The 27,021-nt window shown below is 46.7% G+C and overlaps 1 protein-coding gene across 2 annotated transcripts; it reads right to left on the minus strand.

Annotated features, from left to right (window-relative positions):
• chodl (chondrolectin) lies at positions 1–27,021 on the minus strand. Of its 2 annotated transcripts, none has more exons than XM_055645244.1 (7): positions 26,437–27,021; positions 15,834–16,152; positions 12,803–12,960; positions 10,142–10,189; positions 7,646–7,732; positions 6,311–6,413; positions 1–3,884 (listed from the first exon to the last, which is right to left on the minus strand). In XM_055645244.1, the coding sequence occupies exons 1-7, from the start codon at positions 26,531–26,533 to the stop codon at positions 3,800–3,802; spliced, it is 897 nt and encodes a 298-aa protein (XP_055501219.1). In that variant the 5' UTR covers positions 26,534–27,021; the 3' UTR covers positions 1–3,799. The 2 variants fall into 2 exon arrangements, with proteins under 2 accessions (XP_055501219.1, XP_055501218.1); XM_055645243.1 differs by having other exon boundaries at positions 6,302–6,413.

Consider the following 27,021-nt stretch of genomic DNA (forward strand, 5'->3'; position numbering starts at 1 on the left):
GGTGTGGAATGAGCTTCTAGTGGAAGTGGTGGAGGCAGGTTCATTGGTATCATTTAAAAATAAAGTGGATAGGCATATGGATGAGAAGGGAATGGAGGGTTATGGTATGAGTGCAGGCAGGTGGGACTAAGGGGAAAAAAAGTTGTTCGGCACGGACTTGTAGGGCCGAGATGGCCTGTTTCCGTGCTGTAATTGTTATATGGTTATATGGTTATGTATGTGATCAATAAAATTATCTTTTCTTATCTTATCCTATGAGTATGTCTACGAATTCCCACGACTATTTCGATGCCCTCCTTACGAGTAAAAAGTTGCCATTTCTTTCATCCCGAACATTTTTTTACTCGTGGACATTTTGTATCGGGCTGGAAAAAACGTCCCGACTTTCCTGGCACCACGAGTACCTACGGCTGCCGTAACGGGCCGCTACGATGTATCTGCCAACTCCTGCGGACTCGTTACGCACATTCTGCGAGTTTGAATCAAGGGGAAAACTCGGGAGAATTGGTGAATGACCTCGTGAAAGTGGGACAGGCCCTTAAAACAGCCAATACAACCCAGGACCGCTCACACCCTGGTCATTCTCTCTCCTCTCGTCTCACGCCAGTCAGAAGATACATACCCTTGAAGCCATGTACCACCAGATTCACCAATAGCTTTTTACCCACCCTTATCAGGCTACTGAATAAACAGTTCATATGCCAATGAGCGCAGGAAGGAACTGGTTTAAACCGAAGGTTGACACAAAAAGCTGAAGTAACTCAGCGGGACAGGCAGCATCTCTGGAGAAGAGAAATAGTGAGGTTTCGGGTCAAGACCTGGTCTGAAGGTCTGAAGAAGTATCTTGTCCCGAAACGTCACCTGTTCCGTTTATCCAAAGATACTGCCTGTCCCACTGAGTTTCTCCAGCTTTTTGTGTCTATCATATGCCAAGGATGTAGTCCTGATCTTCCAACCTACCTCATTGCGCCCCTTGCAGTTTTTATATGAAACTTTTCATGCAACTTTGTTTAGTTTAGAGATACAGCGCGGGAACAGGCCCTTCGGCCCACCGGGTCCGCGCCGACCTGCGATCCCCGCACACTAACACTATCCTACACCCACTAGGGATAATTTACATTTACCAAGCCGATTAACCAACAAACCTGTACGCCTTTGGGAGTGTGGGAGGAAACCAAAGATCCCGGAGAAAACCCACGCAAGGTCACGGGGAGAATGTACAAACTCCGTACAGACGGCACCCGCAGTCGGGATCGAACCCGGGACTCCGGCGCTGCGTTCGTGGTAAGGCAGCAACTCTACCGCTGCGCCACCGTGACCACCCTGACACTTTTGTAGTGTAACACTTTTCTCTGCACTTTGCTTCCTTGCACTGTTGAGCTACCTGCTGCACTTATGCATGTTCTGATGGCACACATCGTGCATGGTAGGATTCGCATAGATAGTGCACAGACAAGTTTTCACTGCATTTCGATACACGTGACAATAAAATAAACTTGCGGCAATAAAGTTTTCAGGTTGGTCAAGGCGAACTGTCGGGGGTAGAGGTGGGCAAAGCTTTGGGAGTCTGGAATGAAGAGGCATCATCTAAAAGTACAAGCCAGGCTTTTCAGAGGTGAGGTTCGGATACACTTGTAGAAAGAGGTGAGACAAGAGGTTTAAATTCTCCTTCCATGACCATGGTCATTATTAATATTAAATCTCACTCTAATCAATTTCATTACTAAAAATATGAAGGAGCAGCCGGTGTGGTGGCATAGTGGTAGAGTTGCTGCCTAAAGGGGCTGTCCCACTTGGGCGATCTAATTGGCGAGTTTAGAAGAGTTTGAAAAAATGACATATTGAAGACCTCTTTCGACTATGTTGAAGACTATCTACGACTACCTTCGACTACCCTCAATTACCTACGACTAACATGCCGACCTACTACGACCTACTACGACTAAACCTACGAGTAAAAAAAAGTATCGATTTTTTTCATGGCGACCTTTTTTTACTCGTGGGCATTTATCAACATGTTGAAAAATTCGCCGTGACCTAGCCGAGGCCTCGAGTACGCGGGGACTAACCTCGAGCATGAAGGAGAGTTACAAAGACCTCGTGTCGACCATGTTGCGAGTATGAGTCGAGAGCAAACTCGCCAGAACTCGCGGATTAGATTGCCGCAGTGTGACAGGCCCTTTACAGCACCAGAGACCTGGGTTCCATCCTGACTATGGGTGCTGTCTGTACGGAGTCTGCACGTTCTCCCTGTGACCATGTGGACCATGTGGGAAGATTGTTCCCGATGTTAGGGAAGTCCAGGACAAGGGGTCACAGCTTAAGGATAAGGGGGAAATCCTTTAAAACCGAGATGAGAAGAACTTTTTTCACACAAAGAGTGGTGAATCTCTGGAACTCTCTGCCACAGAGGGTAGTTGAGGCCAGTTCATTTGCTATATTTAAGAGGGAGTTAGATGTGGCCCTTGTGGCTAAGGGGATCAGGGGGTATGGAGAGAAGGCAGGTATGGGATACTGAGTTGGATGATCAGCCATGATCATATTGAATGGCGGTGCAGGCTCGAAGGGCCGAATGGCCTACTCCTGCACCTAATTTCTATGTTCTATGTTTCTATGTTGGTTTTCCCCGGGTGCTCCGGTTTCTTCCCACACTCCAAGGACGTACAGCTTTGTAGGCTAATTGGCTCCGGTAAAAAAATGTCAATAGTCCCTAGTGTGGAAGGTAGTTCGAGTGTACGGGATGATCGCTGGACCCCGTAGACTTGGTGGGCTGCAGGGCCCATTTCGGTGCTGTATCGCTAAACTAAACCAAACCAACAATTGGGGAAAAAGATAAATAGATGAAGTAAGAAAAATAGATCAGCCATAATCCCATTGAATGGCAGATCAGGGCTTGATGGGCCGAATAGCCTGCTCTGCCTAAATCATATGAGGAAATTACCAGGTAGTCTGACTTCTTCTAATATCTTTGTATCTCAAGAGCCTGTCCCACTTGCGCAACTTTTTCGGCGACTGCCGACACCCGTCATGGGTCGTTACAGGTCGCCGAAAACGTTCAACGTGTTGGAAATCCAGCGGCGACCAGAACAAGGTACGGCTCTTTGGGCGACTACTCACGACCCGGTCAGGCTTCACCCCGCGACATGTCGCCTGTACGGTGGCGAGTAGTCTCCAAGTCGCCCAACGAGTCGTAGCGTCTTTCCGGACGCCGCCGAATTTTCAACACGTTAAAAATTTTCGCCGACCTATGGTGGGTGCCGGCAGTCGCCAAAAAAGTTGCGTGAGTGGGACAGGCCCTTCATGTTATGGCACATTGGGAGGCATTTTCAGTAGATGATTGACATTGGAATTACGTCAAGGGTCGTTGCTCTTGCTAAAGCCATTCCTTGCCCTACATCTGTTATTGTTCCATCTTCTTCCATTTCCATAACACACCTTCAAACCCCTGAAGAGGTCCATGCCCCACCAAGACCATCCGGGCTTTCCCCATTCCCTCTGTCTATATAACATGTATACAAAAGCTATGACTTATCAGTACTCTATGAATTCCCCCCCATCCTTCCGTGGACTCTTCCATCTTTTCCTGCATCTATTCCCAACATTAACAAAAATATGAAACATTAATAGGAAGGAGGGGGATTTTTTGTTTTTGTTATTTTGTCCTTCTTTAGAAGGGCTGGTTTGATTATTTCTTGCTCCTCATGGCTAAGCTGGGCTTGGCTTTCCCCAGGGGCTTGTCGGATGGTGTGGGATTGGCTTCACGGTACGATGGACGCTCCTCGCCTCGGACCGAATCATCCTAAACATCGGCCAGGTTCTCCTTCTTTGGAGCCGGGGATATCCACAGGGTCGACTCGTTGGGGCTGGTTTTCGATCGGTCTTTGCTGGGAACAATGAGAAGCAAAAAAGTCTTCATAAGTTCACATGTTCACAAGTGATAGCACCCAGAATTAGGCCATTCGGCCCATCATGTCTACTCCGCCATTCAATCATGGCTGATCTATCTCTCCCTCCTAACCCCATTAGACAATAGACAATAGGTGCAGGAGGAGGCCATTCGGCCCTTCGAGCCGGCACCACCATTCAATGTGATCATGGCTGATCATCCTCAATCAGTACCCCGTTCCTGCCTTCTCCCCATATCCCTTGACTCCGCTATCTTTAAGAGACTATCTTTAAGAGACTATCTTTAATCTAGCTCTCTCTTGAAAGTATCCAGAGAACCGGCCTCCACCGCCCTCTGAGGCAGAGAATTCCACACTCACAACTCTCTGTGAGAAAAAGTGTTTCCTCATCTCCATTCTAAATGGCTTACCCCTTATTCTTAAACTGTGTGGCCCCTGGTTCTGGACTCCCCCAACATCGGGAACGTGTTTCCTGCCTCTAGCGTGTCCAAACCCTTAACAATCTTATATGTTTCAATAAGATACTCTCTCATCCTTCTAAACTCCAGAATGTACAATTCTCCTGCCTCCTCCCCATAACCCCTGATACCTGTACGAATCAAGAATCTATCTATCGCTGCCATAAAAATATCCATTGACTTGGCCTCCACAGCCCTCTGTGGCAATTAATTCTACAGATTCACCACAAAGGGTGACTAAAGAACTAAAGAATTGTCTCTACTTTCCTAAAGGAACGCCCTTTAAATCTGAAGCTATGACCTCTGCTCCTAGACTGTCCCACAAGTGGAAACATCCTCCCAACATCTTCTCATGAGATTCACGAGTTCGATTGTCAATGTTAGGCTCAGAGGACTTTAGTTGTAGAGTCGTACAGCACAGAAACAGACCCTTCAGCCCATCACTTCCATGCTGATCCTTTTCCCATCGATATAAATCTCATTTGCCTACATTAGACCATATCCTTGTGGGACTTGCCTATATTCAAGTGTTTATTTAAATGTTTTGTTTAGTTTTTATATTAGATTTTTTTTTTTTTTTTTTTTTTTTTTATTTTATTAGAAGTTAATACAGCACAAAACAGTACAGTGGAACCTAATTTTAGGTGCCAACTATGTAATACCGTAATCCATTCTATGTACAACCTCTATTTTTATACGGAAGGAAGTAAGCAAGACAAGAAAAGAAACATAGAAAGAGGAAAAAGGTCTCTGGCGCTGTGAAAAACTAAAAAAGGAATAGCAATAAAAAATACCCGAAGCGCCAAAGTGCCATAGTGGGTCCAGAGAAGGCTCCTCGGACAGCAATTTTTCAAATCTGTATCGGAGATGTAATCTATCCGCGTCATGAACTTAGATTAGTTTAGTTTATTACGTTTCTTTAGAATACTATTACTTTAGTTTAGTTAAGTTTAGTTTAGTTTTAGTGATACAACATGGAAACAGGCCCTTTGGCACACCGAGACGGTGCCGAACTGCAATATCCATACACACGCACTATCCTACACGCTAGCGACAATTCTTACCAATGTCAATTAACTTACGAGCCTGTAGGCCTTTGGAGGGTGGGAGGAAACCAGAGCACCCGGAGAAATCCCACGCGGTCACGGGGAGAACGTACAAACTCCGTACGGACGGAGCCCGTCGTCAGGATCGAACCCGGGTCTCTGGCGCTGTGAGGCAGCAACTCTACCACTGCACCACCGTGCCATAGTGGTTCCATCACCTCCTCCGACAGCAAGTTCCCGGTATCATAATCACAAATAATATCTCTCTAATCCCATTTCTGTCACCATAAGACTATAACACAGAGAAGCAAAATTAAGGCCATTCGGCCCATCAAGCCTGCTCCGCCATTCAACCGTGGCAGATTACGTTCCCCTCTCAACTCCATTCTCCTGCCTTCTCCCATTAAACCCTGACACCCTTCCATGTTATCCCAGTTCCTCATCCACTCCCTACACACTAGGTGGCAATGCACAGAGGGCCAATTAACCTACAAACCCGCAAGTCTTTGCGATGTGGGGGGAAAGCGGAGCACCTGGAGGAAACCCACGTGGTCCCACGGAGAAACAGGGTGCAACTTCTTCCAGCCTGTGACTAAGATACAGCATGGAACAGGCCCTTCAGCCCACTGAGTCCACACTGAACACCCGTTCACATACTAATTATCCCATGACACAGGAGGGGCGATTTGCAGAAGCCAATTAACCTACAAACTTGCGCAAACCTTTGGGATAGGCAGGGAACGGCAGCACCCATAACTAACAGGGAGAACATGCAAACTCCACATTAATACGGAAGCCGTGGTCAGGATCGAACCCGGGTCTCTGGCGCCGTGAGGCAGCGGCTCTACCCGCTGCGCCACCGTGCCGCCCCTTGTCCCCACACCCAACACACCTGATGTACCTTCGGTTCAGCATCTGGATGCAGCAGGTAGCCATGGCAACGACCAGCAGTAAGAGCAGGGGGATGGTAGGGATGACGACATACACCACATTGGGCATTATCCCTGGAAAAACACAGGAGTATCATGTCAAGAGTTGCTTTAGATCAGTACCAAGGAGTCTAGTTCACTTTAAGGTGGACACAAAATGGTGGACACAAAATGGTGGACACAAAATGGTGGACATAAAATGGTGGACACAAAATGGTGGAGCGACTCAGCGGGCCCAGCAGCATCTCTGGAGAGAAGGAATGGGTGACATTCTGGGCTGAGACCTTTCTTCAGACTGATTAGAGTGGGGGAGGGGAGAGAAACTGGATGCGAGAAAAAAAATGGACAAAACAGGGCCAATAATAGGATGACCTCGGACAGATGATAATCCTATAACTAGAGAAAATAATGAAAGTAAGCATGCAGGTGAAGAAAGCGAATGGCATGTTGCCCTTCATAACAAGAGGAGTTGAGTATAGGAGCAATGAGGTCCTTCTGCAGTTGTACAGGGCTCTAGTGAGACCACACCTGGAGTATTGTGTGCAGTTTTGGTCCCCTAATTTGAGGAAGGACATCTTGCTATTGAGGGAGTGCAGCGTAGGTTTACAAGGTTAATTCCCGGGATGGCGGGACTGTCATATGCTGAGAGAATGGAGCGCCTGGGCTTGTACACTCTGGAGTTTAGAAGGATGAGAGGATATCTTATTGAAACATAAAAGATTATTAAGGGTTTGGACACGCTAGAGGCAGGAAATATGTTCCCGATGTTGGGGGAGTCCAGAACCAGGGGCCACAGTTTAAGAATAAGGGGTAAGCCATTTAGAACAGATATGAGGAACCACTTTTTCTCACAGAGAGTGGTGAGTCTGTGGAATTCTCTGCCTCAGTGGAGCCCGGTGGAGGCCGGTTCTCTGGATACTTTCAAGAGAGAGCTAGATGGGGCTCTTAAAGAGCACTACATTGGATTGAATTGAATACAGCCTTATGAACATAAATCTATGAAGACACAAATCAAAAGAAGGCACTAAGTGTTGTAGTGTTGGTCAGGCTGCATCTGTGTAGAACATGGATAGGTGACATTTCACAGAGTGCTGGAGTCAGGGTATATGGGGAGAGAAGGCAGGAACGGGGATACTGATTGTGGATGATCAGCCATGATCACATTGAATGGCGGTGCAGGCTCGAAGGGCCGAATGGCCTACTCCTGCACCTATTGTCTATTGTCTATTGATTGAATGGCAGAGTAGACTCGATGGGCTGAATGGCCTAATTCTACTAGTGAATCATTGGGAGTTGGCTGCAGTTACCTGATGACTCCGTCACCACCACTCGTTGGCCATCCCCCGAGTTACTGGGAGCGTGGACTTTGACCTCCGGACTCGTGGAGACGTTTTCTGAAAGTGGTCGAGACAAGAATCACGTGAGGTTTCAATTCACACAAGAACTCCCAATTACATTAGAGCCCCCTCTCTTAATTCATTCTTCATCATTGAAAACATCAGCGATGCAGTGGCGCTGGTTTCCGCCAGGAACGGTGACGGACATCTCTGTCCGCCAGTTCATGCGGACTTCCGCCGCTGGAAGTCTAGGATTTTTGTGTGTGTGTGTGTGTGTGTTTTATTATCATTCCTTATGCCCCCGTCCCACTTAGGAAACCTGAACGGAAACCTCTGGAGACTTTGCGCGCCACCCAAGGTTTCCGTGCGGTTCCCGGAGGCTGCAGGTGGTTGCCGGAGGTTGCAGGTAGTGGAAGCAGGTAGGGAGACTGACAAAAACCTCCGGGAACCGCACGGAAACCTTGGGTGGGGCGCAAAGTCTCCACTGGTTTCCATTCAGGTTTCTTAAGTGGGACAGGGGCAGTTACAATGCTATGTACGACAGTGATCGCAACTTCTACTGAAGTGTGGATGGCCGTTGGGTCTTGTTTTTGGTCCTGCTGGAGGTCCACAGCCCCCTCCTCACCTGGCAAACCAGGTGGGGGAGACTATCCGACCATGGAGCGGGTAGCACGGGATTACATGGTACCCGTGGCGGGGGCGAAGGAACTCCCCCCCGACCTGACCTGAAAATCTCTCTTAAAATTTGCACGCCACTGTTTTACAAAATAACAGTCGCAGAAGCACTGGAGAGAAAATGAAAAGGCAATTTCAAGTCAAGTCAAGGCAAGTCAAGTTGTCATACACATACGAGATGCGCAGTGAAATGAAAGTGGCAATGCTCGCGGAACAACAAAACAACCAAACAAATTATAAACACAATCATAACACACATATTATTTTACATAATAAATAATAGAAGGAAAAACGTTCTGTACAGTTAGTCCCTGGTGAGAAAGGCGTTTACAGTCCGAATTGCCTCTGGGAAGAAACTCCTTCTCAACCTCTCCGTTCTCACTGCATGGCAATGGAGGCGTTTGCCTGACCGTAGCGGCTGGAACAGTCTGTTGCAGGGGTGGAAGAGGTCTCTCATGATTTTGTTTGCTCTGGAGTTGCACCTCCTGTTGTATAGTTCCTGCAGGGGGGTGAGTGAAGTTCCCATAGTGCGTTCGGCCGAGCGCACTCCTCTCGTAGTGGTGAATCTGTGGTGAATCTGTGGAATTCATTGCTACACAAGGCCTTGGAGGCCAAGTGGATATTTTTAAGCCGGAGGTAGACAAAGTACGGGTGTCTAGGGTTATTTGGTTGCAAAGATAGAAACAAGGAAGTGCAGATGCTGGATAAGACACAAAGGCCTGGATAGAGTGGATATGGAGAGGATGTGGAGAGGAACTAGTGGGAGAGTCTAGGACCACAGGTTATAGCCTCAGAATAAAAGAAAGATGAGGAGGAACTTATTTTGTCAGAGAGTGGTGAATCTGTGGAATTCATTGCTACACAAGGCCTTGGAGGCCAAGTGGATATTTTTAAGCCGGAGGTAGACAAAGTACGGGTGTCTGGGGTTATGGGGAGAAGGCAGGAGAATGGGCTTAGGAGGGGGAGATAGATCAGCTATGATTGAATGGCAGAGTAGATGATGGGCCGAATGGCCTAATACTGCTCCTATCACTTATGGACATGAATCTACGAAGGCACAAATCAAAAGAAGGCACTAAGTGTTGGAATGTTGGTCAGGCACCATATGTGGAGAACATGGATAGGTAACGTTTCAAAGAGTGCTGGAGTAACTCAGCGGGTCAGGCAGCATCTGTGGAGAACATGGATAGGTGACGTTTCACAGAGTGCTGGAGTAACTCAGCGGGTCAGGCAGCATCTGTGGAGAACATGGATAGGTGCGTTTCACAGAGTGCTGGAGTAACTCAGAGGGTCAGGCAGCATCTGTGGAGAACATGGATAGGTGACGTTTCACAGAGTGCTGGAGTAACTCAGCGGGTCAGGCAGCATCTGTGGAGAACATGGATTGGTCACATTTTGGTCGGGACCCTTCTTCAGACTGAGCTGCTGTATACAAAGATGGCCCCCACAAATAGCAGTATGAGAATAATCAAATCAAAACACATCTTGTATGTGTCTGTGACAAATAAACTTGACTTGACTTGATTACATTTTGTGATAAAGACTCAAGGGGGAATGACGCTGAAGTTTAAGAGGCACTGAAAAAAACTACCAACCCACATGTCTATGGGATGTGGGGAGGGAACGCAGTCACAGGGAGAACATGCAAACTCCACACAGACAGCACCGATGGTCAGGTTTGAACCTGTGAGGCAGCGACTCTACCAGCTGTGCCTCTGAGCTGTTCAAACACCTCTTATACAGACTGTGGGAAGCATATAATCTTGTAATTAAATGAAATTAGTTTCTTACCGAATGTTAAATCTGTGCTGTCCACCAATTCATTCGTCAAAGTGTTTCCTGTCAGCAAAGAATATGAAGAATATGTTGATTTATAAATCTTTGTTAATGACACAGAACATAAAACAGTTGCAGCACAAGAACAGGCCCTTCGGTCCACAATGTCTGTGCCTATGGAGTTACCAGGGGCCACGGTCTTAGAATAAAGGGGAGGCCATTTAAGACTGAGGTGAGAAAAAACTTTTTCCACCCAGGGAGTTGTGAATTTATAGAATTCCCTGCCACAGAGGGCAGTGGAGGCCAAATCACTGGATGGATTTAAGAGAGAGTTAGATAGAGCTCTAGGGGCTAGTGGTGTCTAGGGATATATGGGGAGAGGGCAGGCACGGGTTATTGATAGGGGATGATCAGCCATGATCACAATGATTAGATTAGATTAGATAGATTAGATTCAACTTTATTGTCATTGCACAAATATGAATGAATGAATGGCGGTGCTGGCTCGAAGGGCCGAATGGCCTCCTCCTGCATCTATTTTCTATGTTTCTATGTGTCAAAGATGAAGCCAAGACCAACTCTTATCTGCCTTCGAGTGATCCATATCCCTCCAATCCCTGCATATCCAAGTGCCTGGCCAAAAGTCTCTTAAGGGCCTGTCCCACTTGGCGAATTTTTCGGTAACTGCCGGCATCATTGACCGAAGTATCAGGTCACCGAAAATTTGCGGCGTGATGCGGCAGTGATGGCGTATGACGCAACATTTATTTTGTCGTCGCTGGATTTTGAAACGTTCAAAATCTTTTGGCGACACTGATATGTCGCCCAAAAAAATCGGCAATTGGGACAGGCCCTTTAAATGCCACTATGGTACCTGTTCCACTGTCACCCCTGGCAGCGAGTTCCGGGCCCCCACCATCTTATTTGTAAAAAGAATTCCCCGCACATTTTTTTTTCTCTCTTTTTTTTTGTATGGCTTTGTGAATATTTGATTAGTGTATAAATGTAAATAGTTTGGTGTACATATTGGAATTGGTGTTTCTAGCTGCTAAATTGGTATAAGATAATTATAAGCAGTTGAATAAGGGGTGGGAATGAATAAGCTTTGCTCCTTTTCGGACACATGCGATTCATTTATTTATGACACTATTTTTTTGTTTTTTGTATGCTGTTTCACACTTGCTTTTTATTTTTTATTCTGTTCGAAATAAAGAAGTATTATTATTATCTACTATGTTGTGCCGAGATTGGATAGACTTGGTTTATACTCTCTAGAATTTAGGAGATTGAGAGGGGATCTTATAGAAACTTACAAAATTCTTAAGTGGTTGGACAGGCTAGATGCAGGAAGATTGTTCCCGATGTTGGGGAAGTCCAGGACAAGGGGTCACAGCTTAAGGATAAGGGGGAAATCCTTTAAAACCGAGATGAGAAGAACTTTTTTCACACAGAGAGAGTGGTGAATCTCTGGAACTCTCTGGCACAGAAGGTAGTCGAGGCCACAGTTCATTGGCTATATTTAAGAGGGAGTTAGATGTGGCCCTTGTGGCTAAGGGGATCAGGGGGTATGGAGGGAAGGCAGGTACGGGATACTGAGTTGGATAATCAGCCATGATCATATTGAATGGCGGTGCAGGCTCGAAGGGCCGAATGGCCTACTCCTGCACCTAATTTCTATGTTTCTATGTACCCCTCTCTGCTCTGAAGATTTTTTCTCAGTGCCTCTCAGCCATGATCATATTGAATGGCGGTGCAGGCTCGAAGGGCCGAATGGCCTACTCCTGCACCTATTTTCTATGTTTCTATGTTTCCAAAATCTTTGCCCTCCAGTATTTGAAATTGCCTTCCCACGACCAAGGTTCGGATTGTCTTCCTTATCTTTGCTCAAGATTTTATACACTGCTGCCAAATAACACCCGGAGAAAACCCACGCGGTCACGTGGAGAGTGGGCAAACTCCGTACAGACAGCGCCCGTAGTCGGGATCAAGACGAGGTCGCTGGCGCTGTGAAGCGGCAACTCCACCACTGTGCCACCGTGCCGCCCCATTCCACTGTTCTATAATTCCACAAATGTGCGGGGATCACGGGTCGGCGCAGACTCGGTGGGCCGAAGGGATCGTTTCCGCGCTGTATCTCTAAACTAAACCACTGGATACAGAGCAGCAGGTATAAACCATTCACACCTGGAGCCCCGTAGATCAGGGTGAAAGGATGATGTTCTACAATGAGGAGCCCCCCCCCCCCCCCAGCCCTAACCTCAGTAGGGGACGGAACACCCGTCACAAGGGCATAAGGTCATAAGGTCAAGAGATAGGAGCAGAATTAGGCCATTTGGCCCATCAAGTCCATTCCACCATTCAATTATGGCTGATCTATATCTCCCTCCTAACCCCATTTCACTGTCTTCGCCCCATAACCTCTGACACCTGTACTAATCAAGAATCCACAGCCTTCTGTGGCAAATAATTCCACAGATTCACCACCCCCTGACTAAAGAAATACCTCCTCATCTCCTTCCCAATAAAACATACTTTAACTCTAAGGCTGTGACCTCTAGTCCTAGACTCTCCCACTAGTGGAAACATCCTCTCCACATCCACTCTATCCAAGCCTTTCACTATTCTGTAGGTTTCAATGAGGTCCCCCCCCCACTCATTCTTCTAAACTCCACCTACCTGGCTCGTACTTGCAGATGAAGTTGTGCTTCATGTTACACCTGTCGTCGTTCCACTGGTAGAGGTACGGCCCCCCGAGACCGGGCTGGGCGGTCAGCTGGTGGTACATCACCACGCACGCCTCACTGCCGCACGACGGCTCATCCACGTACCAGTTCCTAGCGCGGCAACAAGGGGAGAACGAGATTAAAGTGCGTATATAGAAATATCTAGACTCCATCGAACCTCAGATAGACACACAGTGCTGGAGTAACTCAGCGGGACAGGCAGCAGCCCCTCTGGAGGAGAGAAGGAATGGGTGACGTTTCGGGTCGAGACCCTTCTTCAGACTGAGAGAGTCGGGGGGGGGGGGGGGGGGGATACATAGATAAGGAAGTGTGAGGTGTGAAACCAGGATAAAGGGGGTGGAGATCAAGGAAAATGTAGAATAGATGGGAGCTGGGAGAAGGTGGCAACAAAGCAAACAGAGATCAAAGGTACACAATATATCCTAGCGATAAAAATGTCCTCAGACACAGTCAGACTGGTGGGAGAACTGGGAAGGGGGAGGGGATGGAGAGAGGGTTACTTGAAGCTGGAGAAGTCAATGTTCATACCGCTGGGGTGTGAGCTGCCCGAGCAAAATATGAGGTGCAGCTCCTCCACTCTAGGCTGGGCCTCATTCTGACAATGGAGGTGGCCCAGGCCAGATAGGTCCGTGTGGGAATGGGAGGGGTTCCAGTATTTAGCAGCCGGGAGTTCAGATAGGCCTGCAAGTCTCCGGTGGAGATCACACTAACTGGTTGCAACACAGCCCGGTTCAGTAACTCAAACGTCCATGAAATAGTACAATTGCAACATTTAAAAGATATTTTAAGAGGTGCATCAATCGGAGAGATTTGAAGTATTATGAGGCAGGGGTTGGACTAGCTGGGGTAAGCAGGTCGGCAGCATGGGCAAGTTGGGTCCCAGGGCTAGTTCCGTGTTGTACAACTCCAGGACGCAAAGTAAATGGTCTTTTGGGCGATTCATAGATTGTAAGAGAATTTTAGGAGATTGAGAGGGGATCTTATAGAAACTTACAAAATTCTTAAGGGGTTGGACAGGCTAGATGCAGGAAGATTGTTCCCGATGTTAGGGAAGTCCAGGACAAGGGGTCACAGCTTAAGGATAAGGGGGAAATCCTTTAAAACCGAGATGAGAAGAACTTTTTTCACACAGAGAGTGGTGAATCTCTGGAACTCTCTGCCACAGAGGGTAGTTGAGGCCAGTCATTGGCTATATTTAAGAGGGAGTTAGATGTGGCCCTTGTGGCTAAGGGGATCGGTGGTATGGAGAGAAGGCAGGTACGGGATACTGAGTTGGATGATCAGCCATGATCATATTGAATGGCGGTGCAGGCTCGAAGGGCCGAATGGCCTCTACTCCTGCACCTAATTTCTATGTTTCTATGTTTCTATGTTTCTATGTTTCTATGTAAGGCAAGTCAAGTTTATTTGTATAGCACCTTTCAACAAGAATGTAATTCAAAGTGCTTTACATAAAACATTATAAGCATTGGAAAGAAACACATATGAAATGACATTTAGATGTAAAACGATTATTAGATTATTCAGATAAAATAATTACAAAATTAAAAGCAATCAAATAAAATATTTAAAATAGAGAATAGAAGTTACAGTGCAATATAGGTAATTAATAAATTGTATTGTTTACTGAAAGGCAGCGGCAAACAGAAAAGTCTTCAGTCTAGATTTAAATTGTAGACCAGTCCAGCACAAGAATAGGCCCTTCGGCCCGCAACTTCTGTGCCGAGCCTGATGCCTAGACCAATTCGACTCCCTGTATATATTCCTCATCCCCGGCATATCTATGTGCCTATCCATAGTCCCTTAAATCCCACTATTGTATCTGATTCAACCATCACCCCAGGCAGCGCGATCCTGCGAATTTGGACGGAATCTCATTTGCTATTGAGGGAGTGCAGCGTAGGTTTATAAGGTTAATTGCCGGGATGGCGGGACTGTCATATGCTGAGAGAATGGAGCGGCTGTGGGCTTGTACACTCTGGAGTTTAGAAGGATCTTATATAAACATAATAAGATTATTAAGGGCTAACACGCTAGAGGCAGGAGACATGGTCCTGATGTTAGGGGGAGTCCAGAACCAGGGGCCACAATTTAAGAATAAGGGGTAAGCCATTTAGAACAGAGATGAGGAAACACTTTTTGACACAGAGAGTTGTGAGTCTGTGGAATTTTCTGCCTCAGAGGGCAGTGGAGGCCGGTTCTCTGGATAGTTTCAAAAGAGAGCTAGATAGGGCTCTTAAAGATAGCGGAGGATATGGGGAGAAAGCAGGAACGGGGTACTGATTGTGGATGATCAGCCATGATCACATTGAATGGAGGTGCTGGCTCGAAGGGCCAAATGGCCTACTCCTGCACCTATTGTCTATTATCTAAGCACCCAGAGGAAACCCATTAACTAATCTTGCATCCCTGACTTAGTCCACATGATAAGTTCATAAATTCATATGCAGAATTAGGCCATTCGGCCCATCAAGTCTACTCCGCTATTTAATCATGGCTAATCTATCTCTCCCTCTCAACCCTGTTCTCCTGCCTTCTCCCCATAACCCCTGACACCCGTACTAATCAGAATACCTTGTCAATCTCCACCTTAAAAATACCCTCGAAAGATGTACAGGTTTGTAGGCTAATTGGCTTTGGTAAAATTGGACCATTCGGCCCATCAAGTCTACTCTGCCATTCAAACTGATCTACCTCTCTCTACTAACCCCATTCTCCTGCCATCTCCCCATAACCCCCGACACCCATACTAATCAAGAATCTATCTATCTCTGCCTTAAAAATATCCATTGACGTCCTCCGCAGCCTTCTGTGGCAATGAATCCCACAGATTCACCACCCTCTGGCTGAAGAAATTCCTCCTCATCTCCTTTCTGAAGGTACGTCCTTTAGTCCTGAGGCTGTGCCCTCTGGTCCTAGACTCTCCCGCTAGTGTAAACGTGCTCCCCACGCCGGGCCGTTACCTGAACGTTGCCGGACTTCCGTCCGTCCACTTGTAGCGGTCCGGGCAGCCGCTGACGGCGTTGTGAGTCGGTGCCTCCCCGCCGCGCCTCAGGCCAATCCAGAAGTCCCCGTCGGACAGGCCGGTGCCGGACCTGGTCAGGTCCTGCAGGAGGGTCTCGATCAGTTTCTGCTCCTCCAGCGACCTGATGCTGAGCAGCGCCCCGCGGTCCATCTCGCACGCCTGGCTTGCCTCCACGAAACCAATGCGTCTACTGAGGTCCTGGAAGTAGGCGATCTTGTAGCAGGGACGGTCCGAGCCCCCGTAGCAGATGGTCTGGCCTGCGGGACAAATGATTAGCCACAGTCTGAGCCCCCTCCGCCCCCCCCCCCCCCCCCCCCCCCCCCCCCCCCCCCCCCCCCCCCCCCCCCCCCCCACCCCTCCAAAGCCTGTGAAAGTTGCAATGCAGAACCAAAAAAATCTGGCGTAACTCAGCGGGGGCCAGGCAGCATCTCTGGAGAGAAGGAACGGGTGATGTTTCAGGTCTTTTCATAATTTTATGAAACATACAAAATTATAAAAGGACTGGACATGCTAGATGCAGGAGAAATGTTCCCAATGTTGGGCGAGTCCAGAACCAGGGGCCACACACAGTCTTAGAATAAAGGGGAGGTCATTTAAGACTGAGGTGAGAAAAAACTTTTTCACCCAGAGAGTTGTGAATTTGTGGACTTCCCTGCCACAGAGGGCAGTGGAGGCCAAGTCACTGGATGGATTTAAGGGAGAGTTAGATAGAGCTCTAGGGGCTAGTGGAGTCAAGGGATATGGGGAGAAGGCAGGCACGGGTTATTGATAGGGGACGATCAGCCGTGATCACAATGAATGGCGGTGCTGGTTCGAAGGACCGAATGGCCTCCTCCTGCACCTATTTTCTATGTCTATGTCTATGTCGAGACCCTTCTTCAGGCTGATGTCAGGGGAGTGGGCGGAACAGAGATAGAATGTAGTCGGAGACAGTAAGACTGGTGGGAGAACTGGGAAGGGGGAGGGAGTGGAGAGAGAGGGAAATCAAGGGTTATTTGAAGTTAGAGAAGCTAGCAATGTGCTCAACACTATCAATGTCATTAATAGCGATGCCACAATGAACTGCAGATGCTGGTTTACGCAGCAAGACAAAAAATTGCTAGAGAACATGGATAGGGCAGCACGGTGGCGCAGCGGTAGAATCGCTGCCTCACAGCGCCAGAGACCCGGGTTCGTTCCTGACTACGGATGCTGTCTGTGCGGAGTTTGTACGTTCTCCCTGTGACCGCGTGGGTTTTCTCTGGATGCTCCGGTTTCCTCCCACACTACAAAGAGTAGGGATTAACGGATCCTTTTCAGAATGGCAGGCAGTGACTAGTGGGGAGCCGCAAGGCTCGGTGCTGGGTCCCCAGCTGCTTACAATATATATTAATGATTTTGACGAGGAAATTAAATGTAACATCTCTATGTTTGCAAATGACACAAAGCTGGGTGGCAGTGTGAGCTGTGAGGAGGATGCTATGAGGCTGCAGGGTGACTTGGATAGGTTGGGTGAGTGGGCAGATGCATGGCAGATGCAGTATAATGTGGATAAATGTGAGGTTATCCACTTAGGTGGCAAAAACAGGAAGGCAGATTATTATCTGAATGGTATCAGATTAGGAGAAGGGGAGGGGCATCGAGACCTGGGTGTGCTTGTACATCAGTCACTGAAAGTAAGCATGCAGGTACAGCGGGCAGTGAGGAAAGCTAATGGCATGTTGGCCTTAATTGCAAGAGGATTTGAGTTTAGGAACAAGGTTCTCCTGCAGTTGTACAGGGCCCTGGTGAGACCACAGCTGGAGTATTGTTTGCAATTTTGGTCACCTAATTTGAGGAAGGACATTCTTGCTATTGAGGGAGTGCAGCATAGGGTCACAAGGTTAATTACTGGATGGCGGGACTGACATATGATGAAAGAATGGATCCACTGGGCTTGTATTCACTGGAATTTAGAAGGGTGAGAGGGGATCTTATAGAAACATGTAAAATTCATGGAGGATTGGACTGGAGAGATGCAGGAAAAACAGTTTAAGAATAAGAGGTCAGCCATTTAGGACTGAGATGAGGAAAAACCTTTTCACCCAGAGAGTTGTGAATCTGTGGAATTCTCTGCCACAGAAAGCAGTGGAGGCCGATTCACTGGATGTTTTCAAGAGAGAGTTAGATTTAGCTCTTAGCGATAATGGAATGAAGGGATATGGGGAGAAAGCAGGAACGGGGTACTGATTTTGGATGATAAGCCATGATCACATTGAATGGCGGTGCTAATTCGAAGGGCCGAATGGCCTACTCCTGCACCTATTTTCTATGTTTCTATGTTTCCTATAAACACACACACACACACATACATATATGTTCATATATGTTTACACACTCACACACACACATAAAACAAAAACAATATTAGTGGAATTCTCTGCCTCAGAGGGCGGTGGAGGCCGGTTCGCTGGATACTTTCAAGAGAGAGCTAGATAAGGCTTTTAAAGATAGCGGAATCAAGGGACATGGGGAGAAGGCAGGAACGGGTTACTGATTGTGGATGATCAGCCATGATCACATTGAATGGCGGTGCTGGCTCGAAGGGCCGAATGGCCTACTCCTGCACCTAGTGTCTATTGCCTACTGTCTAGTGCAAAAGCAAAACCAATGCCCCCAAGTCTATGTAGTTCAGAGCTCATTTGGAGGTTGTAGTGTTTAATAGCCTGATGTCTGCAGGGAAGAACCTGGATGTTCCAGTTTCTTCTTCCCGATGGCAGGAGAGAGCCCGGGATGATTAGGGAGTGAATCGCAGAATTCTATAACATATCAGTGGCCTTTTAAGCCAACAAGACTGAGCCAGTGGACTTGGTTTAGTGTTATTCTGGCCCGGCTCTTTAACTATTACTCCCATTACTAGTATATATGACAGCGCCATATTTCTCGATGAATTATTTTATGTGCCGCAGCCAACTTCATTAGAATCCTGACTTCGCACTAAATCGACCCGCTAAGCGCTTTCGAGTCAGGATTCCAACGCTATAAATGTCAGACTGTTATTAAAGTGCCCTGAGTGGCGATGGGAACCTTTTTTTAAAAAAAAGTTGCCAGCCCAAAGTAGCACCGTTAGAAATTGAGCTTGGGTCAAATTACCGGCCTTTGAAAGCGATGTTATTTTGCCACCGTCGCGCTGACAGCTGGATCGGTTTATTTTCTCACTCGGGTTTCGTGCTCTGCTGATTTCTCAAAATGAGCCAAAAATGTTATTTTTGTATGTATCAACACACCCTTGCGTTCAGTGCAGACTGTCTGTGAATAGCCGTGAGTGGCAGGGCAAGTCTTCATCTCCTTACCAAGTTATACCCTTGCTGCTACTCACCAATAAAAATATTAACCAACACAGAAAATAGAAGCGGGCGTGAGTGATTCGGCCCCGCTGAGCCACTCAATTTAGACATGGTTGGATCTACAAAACAGAGTCCATCTCTCTAGCCAGACCCCTCGATGTGCCTAGAAGTCTCTCTGCCTGCTTGTTAAATATAATCAGCTGTGGATTATGGAAATGTCGGAGACCTTACATAACTAGACTTGTCTTAATGGACAAACAAGAACTTTTTGTCAGAATATGGTCTCCATTCATTGACTATTTGAAGGGGTAGATCGGTCCAGCACGGGAACCCAACTGAAGTTTGGACTCAGGGTTAGATGAAAAGTTATACGTTATAATTTACAAACATTATCGCCAATGATGTATTATTAGTAAATTAGTCCATTCTTCTTTATCAAGCCTTTTTAATCTTTCTTATTCTCCATCTATATAAAAACAAACTAGAAGCAGAATCAATGCACAACCGTTAATATTATCAATGTACGACTGATATACATGAAATGTTTTTATTATGATATGTGCTTGCTTCTAATAAAAATATATATTTTTATAATATATATATATATATATATATATATATAATCAGCTACTTTAGTGGGGGGGGGGTAGGTGGGGGGGGGAGGGGTAGTGGGGGAAATGCTTTTTCAATCTCATACCTTGCCGGGGAGAGAGGGGGGAGAGGGGGAGAGGGGAGGGGGGTGGAGGAGAGGAGGGGGGAGGGGAGGGGGTGAGGGAGAGGGGAGGGAGAAATGGGAGGGAGAGGGTGGAGAGAGGGAGAGAGGGGAGGGAGAGGGGGAGAGAGGGAGAGAGGGAGAGAGAGAGAAAAAGAGAGAGAGGGGGGGGGAGGGAGAGGGCGAGAGAGAGGAGGGAGAGGGAGAGGGAGAGAGAGGGAGAGAGTGCATATGTCTGTGCAAGAGAGAGAGGGAGGGAAAGAGAGACAGAGTGAAAGACTGAGAGGGGGAAAGAGAGTGAGAGAGATAGAAATAGAGAGAGAGGGTGAGTGTGTGAGAGAGAAAGAATGAGAGGCAGACAGAAAGGGGGACAGGGAAAGACAGAAAAAGAAAGAAAGAGAGAGAGAGAGAGAAAGAGAAAAAGAGTGCAGATAGAGAGACAGAGATCGAGATTAACTAACATTAAGAAATTAATATTGAATTGCTAAACTTGCTATTGTGTTGTACTGCTTACAGCTGCAAGAACTTGTAGCATCAATAAAGGGCTATCAGCCTATTGCGAGTTTATGTACAGGGACATATCTATCCATGCACTGTGTACTTGTATTTATACTTATGCATTTTAAATATGTATGTCATGTTTTATACTTTGGCAATATAACAATTTTTTTTATCATGCCAATAAAGTTTTTTAATTGAAAATTGAAATTGAATAGAGAGAGATAGAGAGAGAGAGAGAGAGATAGATAGATAGATAGATAGAGAGATAGAGAGAGAGAGAGAGAGAGAGAGAGATAGAGAGAGAGAGAGAGAGATAGAGAGAGAGAGAGAGAGAGAGAGAGAGAGAGAGAGAGAGAGAGAGAGAGAGAGAGATAGAGAGACAGATAGAGATAAGGGGAGAGAGATAGACAGAGAGAGAGAGAGACAGACAGAGAGACAGACAGGCAGACAGACAGACAGGCAGAGACACATAAAAGTGTGGAACAAAGAGATAGCCACACAAACAGCAGGATGGAAAGATACATTATGGCCATGGTATGACACATACATACCAAGACAGAAAGGGATGTATATGGGATACGAGACAGAGGTACCCACCCCCAAAGTGGCAGATAGACCCACCATGAATTAGCCACATGGAGACATGCCCAGAGATCCTGAACCAAAAATATGTCCACAGAGATATTTATATAATCTCGTAAAATAGAAATATCCACATTTTTGCCCTCTATTTGTAAACACACACACCCAGACAGTAATAGATATGTCCTTACAGATAGTAAACTGGAGACATAGATCACCGGATGACAAGAGGGTGACAGAGAGAAATGTCACACATGCACACGCACGCACACACACTATACAAACACACACATGCACACACAATCATGTTATACACACACATTATACAGACGCACATACACTATACAAATGCACGCACACGTGCACACATACATATTATACACACACACACACATTATATGCACACACACAAACACACAGACATTATACACACACACACTATATACACACACACATTATACACACACAAACACACAGACATTATACACACACACACACGCTATACACACACTCACACACACACACACACATTATATACGCACACACACACACACTATACAGACACGCACACAAACACTATAAAAACACACACACTCACACACACATATATATATTATACACACACATGCACATATACACACGCGCACACACAAGCACAAAAAAAAAAACATATTACATACACACATACACATTATGCACAGGCACATATTATACACACACCCAGACACACTTATTATACACACACAATACCACACACACACACATTTACACACACATGCAACCATTCATATATATTATACAGGCATTATACACATCCATGTACACATATTATACACATACACACAACATCCATATACATATTACACACACATACACACATATACACCCACCCATACACACACATTATACACAACCACAGACAGATGTTATACACACACATATGAAGTGAACAATAATCGGAGAACAAGTCCACATAATCTGCCTGCAGATTTCTAATTACGTTAACCAGTGAGTTTTGATGCCTCAGCAAGATCCTTGCACCATTAGCATGAGAACACACATTCATCTAATCCCTTTTGCCACCTAAGCATTTTACAGTCAGTTTCCAAATGCAGTCAATGTTGTAATTCTCAGCAGACAGCGGCAACTCTGCACATCAAACTCGCTCAGTGAGATTGGGTAAGGGGATGAATAATTCTCAGGACATTAAGGGGAGTTCCTCTGACCTGCAAAACCACCTCATGGGAAATATTACAAGAGCCAGCAGAACAGGTACTGTAACATTGATGTTTAAGTCTAGTGGAATTCTCTGCCACAGAAGGCAGTGGAAGCCAATTCACTGGATGTTTTCAAGAGAGAGTTAGATTTAGCTCTTCGTGCTAACGGAATCAAGGGATATGGGGAGACAGCAGGAATGGGGTAATGATTTTGGATGATCGGCCATGACCATATTGAATGGTGGTGCTGGCTCGAAGGGCCGAATGGCCCATTCCCGCACCTTTTTTTATATGTTTCTTATGTGTCTGAAGAAGGGTCTCGACCAGAAACGTCACCCATTCCTTCTCACCAGAGATACTGTCTGGTCCGCTGAGTTACTCCAGCATTTTGTGTCTATCTTTGATGTTTAAGATCCTGTGAAATGCATTCAGAGCTGCCTCAGCAATGCACTGGTGTCAGGCAGGATTAATTGCTCTATAATTAAGGCTCTATAACGGGGGCTTGAGATGAGAACATTGCCCAATAAAACCAAGTGTGCCCCTCCCCGTGGTAAGTCCAGCAGTCAAAGATGCAAAAAGAAAGACACTAAACGCTAGAATATATCAACGAGTCAAGCAGCATCTCTGGAGAACATGGATAGATGATGTTTCGGGTCTGAAGAAGTCATACAGTGTGGAAACAGGCCCTTCGGCCCAACTTGCCCATGCCGACTAACATGGCCCATCTACACTTGTCCAATCTGCCTGCTTTTGTCCCATGTCCCTCCAAACCTACGCTATCCATTTACCAAGCTGAATGTTTCTTAAATGTTGCGACAGTGCCTGCCTCACCCAAAATGTCACCGATCCATTTTCTCCAGAGATGCTGCCTGACCTGCCGGGTTACTCCAGCATTTTGTGCCTGTCTTTGGCAAGCTGAATGTTTCTTGCCGTTGCGACATAGAAACATAGAAACATAGAAATTAGGTGCAGGAGTAGGCCATTCGGCCCTTCGAGCCTGCACCGCCATTCAATATGATCATGGCTGATCATCCAACTCAGTATCCCGTACCTGCCTTCTCTCCATACCCCCTGATCCCCTTAGCCACAAGGGCCACATCTAACTCCCTCTTAAATATAGCCAATGAACTGGCCTCAACTACCCTCTGTGGCAGAGAGTTCCAGAGATTCACCACTCTCTGTGTGAAAAAAGTTCTTCTCATCTCGGTTTTAAAGGATTTCCCCCTTACCCTTAAGCTGTGACCCCTTGTCCTGGACTTCCCTAACATCGGGAACAATCTTCCTGCATCTAGCCTGTCCAACCCCTTAAGAATTTTGTAAGTTTCTATAAGATCCCCTCTCAATCTTCTAAATTCTAGAGAGTATAAACCAAGTCTATCCAGTCTTTCTTCATAAGACAGTCCTGACATCCCAGGAATCAGCCTGGTGAACCGTCTCTGCCTGCACTCCCTCTATGGCAAGAATGTCCTTCCTCAGATTTGGAGACCAAAACTGTATGCAATACTCCAGGTGTGGTCTCACCAAGACCCTGTACAACTGCAGTAGATCCTCTCTGCTCCTATACTCAAATCCTTTTGCAATGAAAGCTAACATACCATTCGCTTTCTTTACTGCCTGCTGCACCTGCATGCCTACTTTCAATGACTGGTGTACCATGACACCCAGGTCTCGCTGCATCTCCCCCTTTCCCAATCGGTCACCATTTAGATAATAGTCTGCTTTCCTATTTTTGCCACCAAAATGGATAACCTCACATTTATCCACATTATACTGCGTATATGTTTCGTGTTGGGACTCTTCTTGAGACTCCAGAATCTACCCCTGTTTGGGTCAGGTCACAGTAGGCTGCATGGTGGCACAGTTGGCAGAGCTGCTACCTCACAGCACCGGAGACCCCGGTTCAATTCTGACTTTGGGTGCTGTCTATGTGGAGTTTGCATGTTCTATCTGTGGCCACGTGGGTTCCCTCTGGGCGCTCCGGCCTCCCCCCACAACCCAAAGATGCGTGGGTTTGTAGTACAATTGGCCCAAGTGTGCAGGGATGAATGTGATAGTAGGTGGACTTGGACTCAGTGGGCTGAAGGGCCTGTTTCCATGCTGTATCTCTAAACAACACTAATCTAAAATATACTAAGGTCATATTTATACCAGCACATGAGAACTTTATGAGCTGCAGCCAAGACGAGGGCTGGATATTGGTGAGAATGGGGTGTGTTTTACGCCAGTGTTGTATATAGGAAGATACAGAGCCATATTCACATGAAAACAGTCCCTTCGGTCCATAGGGTCTATCCCAATCATCAAACATCCATTGACATTCACTCTACATTAATCCCACTTATTCCCCCCTGTGCTCCTGTTAACTCACCCACAGACCTCCCCCCCTCCCCCCCCCCCCCCCCCCCCACACACTTCCCTTCGGCCCATCCAGTCTATACTAACCATCAAACATCCATACACATTCACTCTAGATTAAGCCCATTATTTCTCCCTATGTTCCTGTTAACTCCCCCACAGATTCTACCCCCTCACCCGCACACAGGGGGGGAGGGGGGGGAATTTCAATGAGCAATTAACCAAACAAGCTGCAGACTTAGTTTAGAGATAAAGCGCGGAACCAACAGGCCCTTCGGCCCACAGAGTCACCGCGCCGACTAGCGATCCCCGCACACCAGCACTATCCTACACACACTCGGGACAATTCACAATGTTACTGGAGCCAATTAACCTGCAAACCTGTTTCGTCTCTGAAATGCGGGAGGAAACCGGAGCGTTTTCGCAAGGAAATCCGCGCAGGTCACGGGGAGAACGTGCAAACTCCGTGCTGACAGCGCCCGGACTCAGGATCGAACCCGGGTCTCGGATGTTTGGGATAAGAGAGAAAACCAGAGGATCCCTGGAAAATCATGGAGCAGACTATATACAGACTGCACTCGAGATTCATGGAGCAATTCACAATATCCAAGCGTGGAAGCTCTGGTGAAGGGAATGGCTTACTTTTTTTTTGATTCAGTGAATGCATGTGGCTTCAAGGGAATTGATAATGGGATTAAATGGGGGAGGTGGAGGAACACTCGCTTCAACATGAGGTTGGTGAGGAATGAAACTCCGTCTGAATAAGGTGAGGTAACGAAATCCCTTCCCAGAACCATAGACAGCAGGGCCACACCACCACACTCTCCACTGTATAATCCTCTAGCTGTGTTCTCCAGGGATGTTGCCTGCCCCGCTGGGTTACTCCAGCACTTTGTATTCTTTGGTGTGCTAACTGGCATCTGCAGTTCCATGTTTCTTCATTCTATCTTTTTATGGGCAGGCAGAGGCGCGATGGGCTGAATAAACTCCTTCCATGCAGCAAATTTCCAGCAACATTTTACGCAGGGCAGTAACGTGATGATCTCTCCCTCTCTGGGATGGCATTGTTGCTTCTATTTTGACCCTTCCTCGCAGACTAAAAACTTGCCTGCAAACCGGAGGATGGACACACACACATACAGGAACACACAACACACATACACACACACACAATACACACACACACACCCTACACAGAGAGAGAGAGATATACACGCACACATACACACGCACACACACGCACCCCACACACACATACACACACCAGTACACATATACACATACACACACACACACATACAGGAACACACAACACACATACACACACACACACACACACACATACACACACACACACACACACACACACACTACACAGAGAGAGATATATATACACACACGTACACACGCACACACACCCACACACACATACACACACCAGCACACATATACACACACACACACACACATACAGATACACACGCACACATATACACCCACACCACACACCCACACGCCACGCACACACAGATACACACGCACACATTTACACATACCCCCACACACACACATACACACACGCGCACATACATACAAAGATACACACACACACACACACACACACACACACACACACACACACACACACAGACACGCAGATACACGAACACACACACCACACACGCACGCACACACAGACACGCAGATACACGAACACACACACACACAAACACACGGTAGAGTTTGAAGAAGGGTCTCGACCCAGGACGTCACCCATTCCTTCTCTCCAGAGATGCTGCCTGCCCCCGCTGAGTTACTCCAGCACTCTGTGTCTTTGCCCAGAGTAATATATCCAACGTGTGTACTCACCGCTAAGGACGCGAGTCCCGGAGCTGCTTCCGAAGATCCCGCTCAGAATCATATTCAGCACCAGCATCGTGCTGGACAGCTCCCGGGCAGCGAGCATCGAGACGCAAGCGGGGAGCCGCAAAAAGGAGCGCAAAACAAACAGAAAAAACTGGGAATTTTTCTCCGCAAAGAAGACCCCGCAAACCAGGGAAAATTCACACAAAGGGTGCAATGCAAATCGGGGAAATCCGCAAAAAAACGCGCAATGCAAAAACACAGAGAGTTCCGCAAAAAGGGTTCGCAATAAACAAGAGAATTCAGCAACAAAACGCGGGAGCAATGCAATTAAAACAAATCAGGGGGGCAGTAAAAGAACCGAGAATTCCGCAAAAAAACAAAACAAAGGAAAGCAACGCAAAAGCAGAAAATCCCGCAAAACAGTCGCAATAAAAACTGAATTCTGCAAAAATGCGCTATTTAAAATAAAAACAAGGAATTCCTCAAAAGGGATTAACTGCAAAATAAAAAGGAAATCCCGCAACAACAAAAAAACCAAGAGAATTCCGCAAAAAGAGCGCAATGCAATTGAGGGAAATCCGCAATATA

Source organism: Leucoraja erinacea, chromosome 13 (assembly GCF_028641065.1).
Source record: "Leucoraja erinacea ecotype New England chromosome 13, Leri_hhj_1, whole genome shotgun sequence".
Classification (NCBI taxonomy): Eukaryota; Metazoa; Chordata; class Chondrichthyes; order Rajiformes; family Rajidae; genus Leucoraja; species Leucoraja erinaceus.

What these genes read in the sequence shown, in the direction of transcription:
- chodl (XM_055645243.1), bottom strand. Translation starts at nt 26,533, where the DNA reads ATGCTCGCTGCCCGGGAGCTGTCCAGCACGATGCTGGTGCTGAATATG. An exon ending in CATCTGCAAGTACGAGCCAG is followed by an intron (nt 10,190 to 12,802) that starts GTAGGTGGAGTT and finishes CTTTGCTGACAG; the next exon opens with GAAACACTTTGACGAATGAA. An exon ending in CTGAACCGAAGGTACATCAG is followed by an intron (nt 3,885 to 6,301) that starts GTGTGTTGGGTG and finishes CATTGTTCCCAG; the next exon opens with CAAAGACCGATCGAAAACCA.